Here is a 13,960-nt window from a genome sequence, read left to right on the forward strand (position 1 = left end):
TTGAAGTCAAATACATGCCATCCTCTTTCCATGCTCCACCTCTTCCGTCTCTCTGCCTCTACTTTGGCATTTCCATTCATTCATTTTCTCCAGCTAAATAGAATAGATGCCGTTACGCTGTTGTACTGGCTTCCTGCTAGCGTTGCTGGATACATGTCATTTCAATTTTACTGCAGCAGGTGCATCCTGCATCCAAACAGAAATGCATTACCTTTTTTTGTAAGGTACATATGCATAAAGATCAGACAACACTTCATGCTGATCCACATCAATCCATCAATCACATTACCCAACTGTGGGATATCCTTCAGAAATGTGATTTGGTATCACGTGGAAAGGCGTAGATGTACTGTAATTCAGCTCAAACGCAAAAGCCTGCTTGTTTCTTTCTTTTATCTGTCTCCGCGCTTGATTTGTACTGCAGACAATGTGCTGCCACAGCCGGAGTAAATCAGTATGATACACCCCCCCACACATAGACACACTGCCTTTCAAGTCAATGATAAGTAGGGTCTTTGCCGTTGAAACTCAATAAGCATTTGCTTAGATAATGTAAAGGGTTTTTGTGCATTTTTGCTTGACAGCACGCTTTACGTTGCAGATTACACATGGCACACATGTAAACCTTTGATAGGCTGAATCGGCATACATGGGACTTTTCATCTTTTGTATCAAGATGAGAGGAAATCCAAATGAATCCCATGGACGTAAGTGTTGCTAAGCGCTGCTGACCCCTTAGCGACAGGCATTGGCGGTGTTACCCAGGAAACGTACAGTAAAGCCTTTTGCACAATGACCAAGTTCTGAACTACCCTTTTGATGGAAAGTGCTCTCACAAAGAACACCATTATTCCCGAAACGATGGTGGCAAAGCTTTTTTGAATAAAAACATTTACATGTTCTTTTTTTCAGGCGTTCTGAACCGGCATGCCCTCATTATTCTATTATTCTCATCAAGTGTCCAATCAGACTATCAACGTCTTTGGTGCTTCTAAGTGGAAGGTATGGAAATGACCTGCCCTTCTCTTGACACCAAAGGCCCCACTAATGGAAAAGATGTAGCATAGAACAATCTACATGTTAGTGATACTGTGGATATGTCACCTCATGGTCAATGTAAACATGCTTCCGTGCACACTAAGTAGTAGGATATGATATATTGTACACTGCATGCATATATTTTCATGTAGGTTTATCTTACACCTGCTCGTTGTATTTACCATAGAAAATGGCATTCTAATGCTATGGTATTTATCCTTTCCATTTTGATTGTTGCATATTGCACCCCTGTCAGTCTCTGAGGTTGGATATACTGGATTGTGCCTGTGAGGCTCTGTAGCAGGTGGGTTCTGGTGGAATAAATTGTCCACTAAACGAGGTGATCAATCAATAGCATGAATTATGAGCCTGTTTCATCATGTCTGTGTTTCATCCTGTTTGTTTTAGGCACTAGCAATGGAAGGGGAGAGAGCCTCAGCTGTATTCCCCTAACTGAGAAATCAGGGCATTCGTTACCCCTTTTTTTTTTTGATTCCCAAAGTCATCTACAAAGAATGCTTTGGTGTCCTCATGTGAAAAGTATGCTTTGGGTTTCTTGTGTTAAAGCACTTACCTCAAATATGATGACACAAGTTCAAGCATGGCCTCAACATGCAAGTCATCTGTGTTTATGGAGTGAGCTCTGAACCAGGCACAATTCTTCACGGGCAATAAGACCACTCCATATTACCCTGTCTGTTTCTTTAACCAAAACTTTGTGACCTTAAATCTGTCACCGTGACGAAGTACACATTTTTTCCTAGTGCAGTAATCATAATGATGAAAGTTTGGTTTGCAGAAAATATAATTTATGTTCACTAATATGGACTCCCTATTAATTACTGTGTATGTTTATGAAGGAAAAAATGCCCTTTTTCAAAGGTAATTTTGCTGAAGTCGGTCGAATTTTGAAACTTAATTAAATGAAACAGGAAAGCCTTCATCATTAAGGTAAATAGATTTTCACTCTGTCACTACAAGGAGCCAGCATCGACGGCACAGTTGCAGCCAATTCTACTACTCACAGTATTTGTCCTCTTCATTTAGACTGATGGTTGAGCCGCTGCAGATAACTACACTCGATCCGTGTCAATGTTCAATGGCTTAATTGAAATCTTAATTACTTTATTCTGAATAAACACAAATTCTAAATGTGTATTTTTTTCTCTGAACGTATCGTGTATCGTCTTTGATATATAGTATAAATATTTTTTGGTCACATACAGCAGAGAAATGTCTTGTTTTACAGGGTCAGCCATAGTAGTACGGCCATCCTGGAGCAAATTAGGTTTAAGTGCCTTGCTCAAGGGCACATCAACATATTTTCACCTTGTCAGCCCGTGTATTCAAACAAGCGACCTTGTTTGGCCCAACGCACTAACCACTAGGCTACCTGCCATTCCAATTCCTACAGTAAAATGAACTTGCTTACATTGTGTACCTCTCGCATGAATCCCTTCAATAGACCCAATTCTCATTGATCAAAAGGAATATCTTCCATTGTTGTTGTTTGCAACCCATTAAAACCGAAGGATAAGTAGACAATAAATCATGAAAATAGTGTCTCTGTCTCAGAAGTAGCGCAAGTTTGTATCTGTATCCAGTGATGGATTTGTTTTTTTAAAGGTAAGATTACCTCACTTACTCGCCTCGTTGTCATCCCAGAGACATGTCTGACAGAACCAGGCCAATTTGTCTCCACTCGCTAGTCTCAGATCCAGTGGAACCAAGGCCGGAGGAAAATCAATTCACGACTGGCAGAGATAAGCTGCATTGTATGGCCCAACACAAAAGCGTCCCCCCATTTACACATATCCACTAATCTCCTCAAAGCTGCCTGCCTTTCACTTGAAAAAGAGGGAGAAGGCTAGGAAATACATATTATATTAATTCCAGAAATACATTGTATGGCTCTCCTGTGGCTTTCATTATCAGGGCCTTGGGAAGACTGCATGACAACAACCTAGATATTTACAAATGAATATCTGTTTCTGAACCTGCCAAGGCTTTAACGCTGCCGTCAACTCACCAACCTGATTTGGTTTACCTACTGAACAAATGTAACGCCTCATTGGACTGTGAAGAATATTGTTGGCCTTATCAACCATTTCACGAAATGCTGTTATTGAATGAGGCATTTTCGATAGACTTTCCCTTTTTCGGCTGAAAAAACGGAGACCACAAAGGTTAACTAGTTTATATGTCTGTTTGATGGATAGGAGTGAGGATGGTCTCAAGTTGAGTTGAGTTTTTGTTGTGTGACACTGTGAAGCGATATGATTGGGGGAAGTTAATTCAGTGACCCCACCCAGGGACCTGCAGTTACCTCAATTATGGACTGGTGCCTGCAGAACCAACTGGACCCTATAGAGATGTAAGAACATTTGGAGCCACGTGTCAACAGGTTCAGTGGGCTTTAGTTCAGCCTTTCAGCACCCACACTGTTGCATTCCCTGCTTGACTTGCTCCCAGATATTTCGCAGAGCAGCTGCACAAAGATTCAAGACTTCACACGTGTGCACACGCGTGCACACACACACACACAGGCATGTGAGCGTACACACACACACACACACATTTTATTCTTCTTTCTTCGTGGGGACCCAAAATGTATTTCCATTCAAAATCCTATTTTGAGGATATATCCTAACCCTAAACCTAACTCCTAAACCTAACCACTAACCCCTAACCCTAATTCGTACCCTACACCTAACCCCTAAACTTACAATAGCCTTTGTCCTCATGGGGACATGGAAAATGTCCCAACGAAGGAGAATTTTCCTTGTTTTACTATTGTCGTAGGGAGTTTGGGAGATTTTAAGTCCCCACAAGGAGAGAAGAACCAACACACACACACACACACACACACACATACACACAAATAGTCACACACATTCAAACACAGTCAAACATACCACAGTGTGTTCAAAGGCACTTGCATCGCAGTGCTAAAGGCGTCACTACATTCCCGGGTTCGATCCCAGGCTGTGTCGCAGCCGACCGTGAGGCGGCGCACAATTGGCCCACCGTCGTCCGATTAGGGGAGGGTTTGGCCTGCCAGGCAGGATGTCCTTGTCTCATCGCACTCTAGCGACTCCTTGTGGCGGGCTAGTGCGGCTGGCTTCCGGGGTTAAGCGAGCAATGTGTCAAGAAGCAGGGCGGCCTCTCCCGAGTCCGTACGAGAGTTGCAGTGATGTTACAAGACTGTAACTCCCAATTTGATATCACGAAATTTGGGAGAAAAAAGTGGTGAAAAATACATTTGAATTAAAAATGAAAACAACATACCACAACTGATTTCCCAGTTAACATGCCCATGGACTGATGAGGAATTCAGAGATACACGTCATCCGCACCAGGGGAACAGTGGGTTAACTGCCTTGCTCAGGGGAACAGTGGGTGAACTGCCTTGCTCAGGGGAACAGTGGGTTAACTGCCTTGCTCAGGGGAACAGTGGGTGAACTGCCTTGCTCAGGGGAACAGTGGGTTAACTGCCTTACTCAGGGGAACAGTGGATTAACTGCCTTGCTCAGGGGAACAGTGGGTGAACTGCCTTGCTCAGGGGAACAGTGGGTTAACTGCCTTGCTCAGGGGAACAGTGGGTTAACTGCCTTGCTCAGGGGAACAGTGGATTAACTGCCTTGCTCAGGGGAACAGTGGGTTAACTGCCTTTCTCAGGGGAACAGTGGGTTAACTGCCTTGCTCAGGGGAACAGTGGGTTAACTGCCTTGCTCAGGGGAACAGTGGATTAACTGCCTTGCTCAGGGGAAGAGTGGGTGAACTGCCTTGCTCAGGGGAACAGTGGGTTAACTGCCTTGCTCAGGGGAACAGTGGGTTAACTGCCTTGCTCAGGGGAACAGTGGATTAACTGCCTTGCTCAGGGGAACAGTGGGTTAACTGCCTTGCTCAGGGGAACAGTGGGTTAACTGCCTTGCTCAGGGGAACAGTGGGTTAACTGCCTTTCTCAGGGGAACTGTGGGTTAACTGCCTTGCTCAGGGGAACAGTGGGTTAACTGCCTTTCTCAGGGGAACAGTGGGTTAACTGCCTTGCTCAGGGGAACAGTGGGTTAACTGCCTTGCTCAGGGGCAGAACGACAGATTTTTGCTTTGTCAGCTCGGGGATTCGATCCAGCAACCTTTCGGTTACTGGCCCAATGCTCCTACCCACTAGGCAACGTGGATGGATAAAGGTTAGATATGGCTGGATAAGGGTGAGCTGTTGATGGATAATGGTTAGGTATGGCTGGATAAAAGTGAGCTGTGGATGGATAAAGATGAGCTGTGGATGGATAAAGGTTAGGTATGGATGGATAAAGATGAGCTGTGGAGGAATAAAGGTTAGGTATGGATGGATAAAGATGAGCTGTGGATGGATAAAGGTTAGGTATGGATGGATAAAGGTGAGCTGTGGATGGATAAAAGGTTAGGTATGGATGGATAAACGTGCCATATCTGATACTGCCATAAAGACTTAACGGTTAAACAGGAACCTACAGGTTCTACTGTATCTCTATCTTGGTGGTCATACTGTAGCTGCTCTCTCTCTCTTTGAATCTGCTGAGAGTAATCTTAATGTGGTTTGAAATAAGTTATATTTTTAAACCTGAATTCAGGGCCTCGCTTGCTTTTAGTCTGCCCTCATTCCTCCATTGCCTCCTTAAGAACACGCATAAGTGTTCTGGCTGTGCATCAATGTGGCTGATCAGCGATATTCTCTCAGGGTTGCTGCTGGCTTAGTGCTCTGAGTATTGCTGCTAATTAAAACACAGGCAGTAAAACCACACCCCCTCCTTCACTTGACAGACACACAGCAGCAGCAACACACACACTCTCTCTCTCTCTCTCTCTCTCTCTCTCTCTCTCTCTCTCTATCTGCAAAAAAACAGATTAACTCAAAGCCTAGTCTGTCAAAAAAGCCACTATGTTTCCCTGACTCCCTCACAACTATGGAATGTTGTGACTAGTGGCTATGCTGGTGGCTAATGGGTTGTTACACAGAGCAGATTAAATGTTTTTCGTTGTACAGTATAGTGTATAGAATAGCATTATGGTTTCCACTGCACTGTGCCAGCCAGCCATGCCAGCCATGAACTCAGTTTATACTGATGAGCCAAGTCATAAACCACAATAAGTGGAATGAGTGCCACTGTCTTTATTAATAGGGCCCTATGAAGGCTTGTCATGCTCTGAATGATGTTGGGCTTTATGCACCATCAGTACAGTATGATGATTGACTCGTGGTTTATATGTGTGCGTTTCCTGCAGTACTGGTATGATGGGGACGAGACGGGAGACCTGCCTGTTGACTTCTCTATCGTCTGGGACGGAGACTTCTTCATCGACAAGCCTTCCACCATGAAAGGTATGTTGTTTTATCATTTTCAGAATGAAACCTTCTTCATAATAGTGTTGCAGCGAAGTAGTGTAAAGGACAAGTGGAAGACGTAACTGGCACACAGCAGGGAAACAGCAGACACACTGGTCAAATATGTGGTCATCCCATGCTGAGCCCTCTAGTGGCACTCTATGGGGATTGGGGCTATGGCTACCACAATAAATCATATTCAGTGGGATAATTCAGTCGCAAATGTGGATTAAGCCTTGGCAGTTTTTCTTTTCTTATTGTCTTCAAAACTGTTAAATTGACAAAGATTTTTGTAGATGAGTAAGATGTAAAAAGTACAGAATTAAATGCAGTCCCATGTTTTGTATGAACACACCTTGTATAACTGCAAGTCGGGGACACATAGTGGTTGTCAATACATCCCTCAAAGGAGCTTTATCTCACTGGTTTCATCGGGCCACTCTGAAAGAGACTCGTAGCTCTCCACAATCAGACTGCAGATACCATCTCTCCACTGGGCGATTGGCCCTGCGCGAAGATGAGCTGAGAGGAGAGAGCTAGTCATGTAGCTAGCTGCACAGTATTTGATTATGTTCTCCTCCTGAACTGGTCAATAACTCTGTGTACCATCTTCACCTTCAAACCTGTTTTTATCGAGGCAGCTGCGTAGGAGCGAGGACGAGGCTGAGCAAGGGGATAAAGGGAGATTAGCAGCTCAGGACGTGTGCTGTCACATACAGACAGCACAGTGCCGCGCACCTCACCACTCACCTTTCTGTCTCAGACTCCATCTTAGACGAGTGTTAACCCTGTCTGTCTGTCTGTCTGTCTGTGCTCAGCCCTGCTGTATAAGTGTGAGGCCCAGAGGGACAGCTGTGGCTTGTGTCTGAAGGCCAGCACAGCGTTTGAGTGTGGCTGGTGCCTGGACAACAAGAAGTGTCTCCTGAAGCAGCACTGCCAGACGCCGGAGCAGAACTGGATGCACCCCGGCAGGCACAACGTCCGCTGCAGCCACCCCCGCATCACCATGGTAAGACTGGAGCACAGAGATATACTGTGTATAATACTGTATGGGTGTGTTTAATTCTAGAGCCTCAGAACCCAGGCCTTCTGCTGTGTGCGAGCATGCTGACAGGGAGATTGCTTCTCCGTGACCTTGACCCTGTTTCCATGGACAGATCCGCCCGTTGACGGGGCCCAAAGAGGGGGGCACGCGAGTGACGATCGAGGGGGAGAACCTCGGGCTGCAGGTGCGGGAGATCGCCCACGTCCAGGTGGCTGGGGTTCGCTGTAACCCTGTGCCCTCCGAGTACATCAGCGCTGAGAGGTGAGTGTAGTGACTTTGTCAATAGGGTTTCACTTGAATGGTATGCAAGTAAATTAGTGATACTTGGTCATATGTCTTCTAACTTTATTTCCTTTTAACATTAGGCAACATAAGCAGTGGGCCTTTGACTGACAGCTGAGTGTATTCTGTCCCTCAGGATCGTGTGTGACATGGCCGAGGCGCTACTGCCCCACTCTCCAGGTGGCCCAGTGGAGCTGTGTATCGGGGTGTGCAGTGCAGAGTACCGCACTCAGTCATCCCAGACCTACTCCTTTGTGGTGCGTATGACCCCACATGACCCCATCTCTTCCCAGAAAGATGACTGTGAAGAAAGTGTCTGGCCGTTTCCGGAGGCGAAGGAAGGATACCCGATCAATTGCAGTGGTTCTTCCCCGGCAACTAAATAGTCTTATGCTGCATTACAGAGATGGTGAACGTGTTGTGAAAGAAAGTGTGGCCGATGTTACATGTCAGAGATTACAAAAAAAACGGAAACTGTAATGTGTTACGTTACCGGCAACAACAAAAGAAATGTAATCAGATTACAGATACTTCCGAAAAATTTGATGATTACTTTGAGGATTACTTTTAAATTCAGAAAGGATGTTTGCAAAAAAAAAAAGGTTGTTTTCTCAATCAAATTCAAATCAGCATTGAAAGAAGGCGCAAGTTTAAGTTTGTTCCACCTGAGCGTGTCTGACCTCAAGTGAGAGACTACTATGATGACACACCAAATGTGTTTGATGGATCGCGGGAATAGAGCAAGAATAAGCTTTTGTAGACTACAGTCCAAGCTATGTCTTCCAATGGTGCAACTGCTGTCCGCGTCTGAAGACTATCCAACTTGAATAAACGCTTGGAGGTAAGGATGAGAGCAGTGGTGCATTCTACAGCGATATTGATATCACTTATTATTGATATCTACATAGCACATTGATGTGAGTCACACTGCTGCTCTTTCATTGAGCTATTTGTGCCTTATGGATTCTGGTTGTTGTGGATGGCTGTTCAGAAATCTAAATGTGTATTTGAACCCAATAATGGTTGAATTGAAGAAGTTTAAGCTGCCTATCAATTATTGTTTTTGAAACCAGTGGACAGCCAGTGAAAAATGTGCTCTTGCAACAGCTGCATAGTGAGGATCCCAACCTATGGAATAAAAGTGGGGCTTTTATTGCTCAATCTAATTAGTGCCGATTAAAAAAAATATCCATAGGCCTAACGGACACATGTACAAAATCACACACTTTTGATAGACTTAAATCAAATCAAATCAAATGTATTTATATAGCCCTTCTTACATCAGCTGATATCTCAAAGTGCTGTACAGAAACCCAGCCTAAAACCCCAAACAGCAAGCAATGCAGGTGTAGAAGCACGGTGGCTAGGAAAAACTCCCTAGAAAGGCCGGAAACCTAGGAAGAAACCTAGAGAGGAACCGGGCTATGAGGGGTGCCGGGTGGAGATTATAACAGAACATGGCCAAGATGTTCAAATGTTCATAAATGACCAGCATGGTCAAATAATAATAACCACTGTAGTTGTCGAGGGTGCAACAGGTCAGCACCGCAGGATATAACCCAACCCACTTTGCCAAAGCACAGCCCCCACCCCACTAGAGGGATATCTTCAACCACCAAATTACCATCCTTTAATTTTATTTTATTTTATTTATCCGTTATTTTACCAGGTAAGTTGACTGAGAACACGTTCTCATTTGCAGCAACGACCTGGGGAATAGTTACAGTGGAGAGGAGGGGGATGAATGAGCCAATTGTAAACTGGGGATTATTAGGTGACTGTGATGGTTTGAGGGCCAGATTGGGAATTTAGCCAGGACACCGGGGTCAACACCCCTACGCTTACGATAAGTGCCATGGGATCTTTAATGACCTCAGAGAGTCAGGACACCTGTTTAACGTCCCATCCGAAAGACGGTACCCTACACAGGGCAGTGTCCCCAATCACTGCCCTGGGGCATTGGGATATTGTTTTAGACCAGAGGAAAGAGTGCCTCCTACTGGTCCTCCAACACTATCCTGAGACAAGGCCGAGTATACCCCACGAAGATCTCCGCCACGGCACAACCCAAGGGGGGCGCCAACCCAGACAGGAAGACCACATCAGTAACTCAACCCACTCAAGTGACGCACCCCTCCTAGGGACGGCATGGAAGAGCGCCAGTAGGCTAGTGACTCAGCCCCTGTAATAGGGTTAGAGACAGAGAATCCCAGTGGAAAGAGGGGAACCGGCCAGGCAGAGACAGCAAGGGCGGTTCGTTGCTCCAGAGCCTTTCCTTTTACCTTCACATGCCTGGGCCAGACTACAATCAATCATAGGACCTACTGAAGAGATGAGTCTTCAATAAAGATTTAAAGGTTGAGACCGAGTCTGCGTCTCTGACATGGGTAGGCAGACCATTCCATAAAAATTGAGCTCTATAGGAGAAAGCCCTGCCTCCAGCTGTTTGTTTAGAAATTCTAGGGACAATTAGGAGGCCCGCGTCTTGTGACCGTAGCGTACGTGTAGGTATATACGGCAGGACCAAATCGTAAAGATGGTAGGAGCAAGCCCATCTAATGCTTTGGGGCAATCTTCAAGGGGCAATCTGTAGTTGCTACATCCATTTTTGAACTTATAAATTAAATATATTGATGTTAATATATAATTTAATCATATTATTATGTATGTAGTAGAAAGCAATGGGTTAGAAGAAGCCTACATAACCAACCCAACAAAGTAAAATGTAACATCCATATATATGGCCAGCTATGTAAACTTTAACAATGATTTATCCTGCAATAGATGTTGTTCAATTGATAACATATTCTTCTTCTTATGGCTCTTAAGGGGAAAGTAATCTAAAAGTAACTGAATATAATCAGATTACATTACTGAGTTTGGGTTCTCCAAAAGTTACATTACTGATTACGATTTTGAACAGGTAACTAGTAACTGTAACGGATTACATTTAGAAAGTAACCTACCCAACCCTGCCAATGTGACATACAGTAATTACCCAGCTATCCCAACAGAGCATTAAGCAGCGGTGAAACAGGAATGTGGCGTTAGTTTATAATCTCCTCAGCCTGCAAGGCGGGCAGCTGACTGAAATGAATGGGCTTGACTGCTGCCCTTAAACAAGCAATCAATAGCAGTCCTGCAGTTCTATTCCACCAGAACCCAAACGCAGCTCCCAGCCAAATGAATACATGTGAATGGAGCAATTACGTATGTAGCTAATTACAGAAAAAAGTAACATTCTCACTCATGTCACTGTCACTGTGCTGTTGAAAACACTTACTGTAGTGCAGTGTGTTGCAGCAATTACCAGAAATATAATGGGAATCGGTTTGTTGTACTGTAGCTTTTCACAAAAACTGTATAATTGTTTTGTGTGCTGGGTGTTAACAGTGAGTTTCCTTCCTCTCTCAGACCCCCAGCTTCAACCGTGTGCGCCCGGAGAAGGGCCCCGTGTCTGGGGGGACCAGGCTGACAATATCAGGCCGACATCTGGACGCTGGGAGCACTGTCACTGTATTCATCGCCCAGGAGGAGTGTCTGTTTGTTAAGTGAGTAGTCAGTCAGCTTGACCCCACCTCAGGGGAATGGACTGTGGTAGTACAGTAGTGCAGTGTTGTCTGTGCAGTACACTCAGAACTAAACATACTGGACACACTCTGTCTGTGACAGTGACAGTGTGACAGCATGACATTGTCTTGAGTGTCATTTCAGACAGTGAATTCCTTCTATGAGATACTACTATATGACATTCTCTGCCTAACCCACACAGGAGGACCAAAAGGGACATTGTGTGTGTGACACCGTCGTCACTGTCTGGCTCAGGCCCCGCGTCAATCAAGCTGTTAATTGACAAAGCTGAAGTCACCAGCAGTGACACACGCTACATCTACACAGAGGACCCCACCATCTCCAGCATCGAGCCCAGCTGGAGTATAGTGAAGTGAGTGGTGGTGATCCCAGCCTGGCTCCTCTCCTCTCTTCTCCTCTACTCTCCTTTCCTCTCCTCTCCCAGCCAACAGGCTGGAGCCTCTCAGAGCATAACCAGGGTCCTGGGAGAGTCCTGAAGAGAAACTCAGCCCAACCATCTATTACTGCCAGTAATGACCCAGGAACACACAGAGAATACAACATGATCCCCAAAGCCACACACAGACGCCCACACAGTCCCATTGTAGCCATTTCACCATGACACTTAAAGCACAATAGACAGTATGGGGGATGATGTATCTAATGTATATAAAATCCGAATTCATGGGACCTTTGAGGGGACTGCTTCCCTTTCCTCTGAATCCCAACAGTACTGTAAGATAAATCATACAAACAACATGCTGTAGCAAAAGAGCACCTCTGCTACACGGAAGTTCTTATTTAATTCCTTTTTCTCTCTCTGCCCATATCACCAGTATGCAATAACTAGCAGGTCTTTAGCATAGCTTGATAGCTCTTAACCACCATGCTTCTGTTTGTGTTTCAGTGGTAGCACCTTGATCACCGTCACAGGTACCAACCTGCTCACCATCCAGGAACCCAAAGTCCGTGCCAAGTATGGAGGAATAGAGACTACTAATGCAAGTGTTCCAAATATAATACATTCCATGTTTGCACAGCATCGCTTTGATTATTACAGTTGGTTAACGTGTATAATAGCTACAGAAATTGAAAAAACGTTTGGTGTTTACACATATATTTGTTTGATTTACAACTGCACAGGACCAAGAAGAAACTAATCAAAACTGAAATGGAGATTTTTCACTTTGAACTAAAAAGAATGGCCTGGACTAAATTATTCAACATTTAAATGAATTTGGTTAGAGACAATTATTCTTGTTTACTGTGTAATTTATCTCAACTGTGGTAAGTTGCAGGTGTCTACATAGTAAAAATAGCTAATCAACCAGTTTTGAAATGGAAAATCTTAACATTCTGCTCCATTGCACTCCATTGTAAAGTGCAAGGGTGCCAATATATTTGACCACATCTGTAGCAGCAAGGACTTACGCAATAAGCTTTTGCTACTGAGCCCATGGAATTCTAGTGAAACATCAGTGTTGTGGTTTTACACAGTAATCTATGGACTCTATTTTTGTCTGACGCTAAGGCTGCGCAAATGTCAACACACTTTAGTTGGAAATTTCCATATGTGAAAAAGTACCCCTTGTGCCAGGTTCTGCAATTTACCCGTCTAACATCAGATTACTTGCGCTGAGGTGGGAGGATGGCAATATTTGAGGTGTATCCTTAAAAACAAGTGGAAAATGGCAATTTCATTCAGTGCAAATACGGAGATTTGAAGGCCCAAAGTAGCTGTTTGTCGCGGTCTTTTCAAACAGCTCTTACACTAAAAGGGCATTCTCATCATTTTCACAATTTCACAGTATTATTCCAACCTCATAATCAAATGTATTTATATCAATCATATGTATTTATAAAGCCCTTCTTACATCAGCTGATGTCACAAAGTGCTGTACAGAAACCCAGCCTAAAACCCCAAGCAGCAAGCAATGTAAGTGTAGAAGCACGGTGGCTAGGAAAACTCCCTAGACAGGCCGGAACCTAGGAAGAAACCTAGAGACTCAAGTGGCGCACCCCTCCTAGGGACGGCAAGAAAGAGCACCAGTAATAGGTAGGAGCAAGATAGATAGGTAGGAGCAAGCCCATGAAATGCTTTGTAGGTTAGCAATAAAACCTTGAAATCAGCCCTAGCCTTAACAGGAATGCAGCGTAGAGAGGCTAGCACTGGAGTAATATGATCACATTTTTTAGTCAAGGTTCTAGCAGCCGTGTTTAGCACTAACTAAAGTCTATTTAGTGCTTTATCCTGGTAGCCGGAAAGTAGAGCATTGCAATAGTCTAACCTAGAAGTGACAAAATCATGGATTACATTTTTGCATCATTTTTGGACAGAAAGTTTCTAATTTTTGCAAAGTTACGTAGATGGGAAAAAGCTGTCCTTGAAACAGCCTTGATATGTTCGTCAAACGAGAGATCAGGGATCATAGTGTGTAAATATATATAAAACACTCCACTGGGTCTTCAAGACTCACCAAAAGCAGGTCTTAGCAGTAACGTGGTTGGTTATGGCATGGATTTGGACAGTGGAACCGTAGCCTATCCAGCCGTGACTCATAGTGCCCATATGCACATGGAACAGAGAGATGTGCTTTTTGTGCCTGTGAACCTTGTATTTAGAAACACTTTGTTTAATTTAATAAAAACCCAAGATTAGC

At 44.3% G+C, this 13,960-nt stretch overlaps 1 protein-coding gene across 1 annotated transcript in view; it reads left to right on the forward strand.

The window, feature by feature from the left end:
- The window catches only part of LOC115132181 (plexin A3), a 137,545-nt gene that overhangs the window by 107,629 nt on the left and 15,956 nt on the right, over positions 1 to 13,960 (forward strand). Inside the window, exons 11-17 of the mRNA XM_029664516.2 lie at positions 6,304 to 6,400; positions 7,222 to 7,412; positions 7,561 to 7,709; positions 7,867 to 7,987; positions 11,145 to 11,281; positions 11,503 to 11,673; positions 12,208 to 12,301. Of these exons, the coding sequence (XP_029520376.1) occupies positions 6,304 to 6,400; positions 7,222 to 7,412; positions 7,561 to 7,709; positions 7,867 to 7,987; positions 11,145 to 11,281; positions 11,503 to 11,673; positions 12,208 to 12,301 (960 nt within the window). The remainder of the gene's footprint in view (positions 1 to 6,303; positions 6,401 to 7,221; positions 7,413 to 7,560; positions 7,710 to 7,866; positions 7,988 to 11,144; positions 11,282 to 11,502; positions 11,674 to 12,207; positions 12,302 to 13,960) is intronic.

The sequence above is a fragment of the Oncorhynchus nerka genome, linkage group LG7 (assembly GCF_034236695.1).
Source record: "Oncorhynchus nerka isolate Pitt River linkage group LG7, Oner_Uvic_2.0, whole genome shotgun sequence".
Classification (NCBI taxonomy): domain Eukaryota; kingdom Metazoa; phylum Chordata; class Actinopteri; order Salmoniformes; family Salmonidae; genus Oncorhynchus; species Oncorhynchus nerka.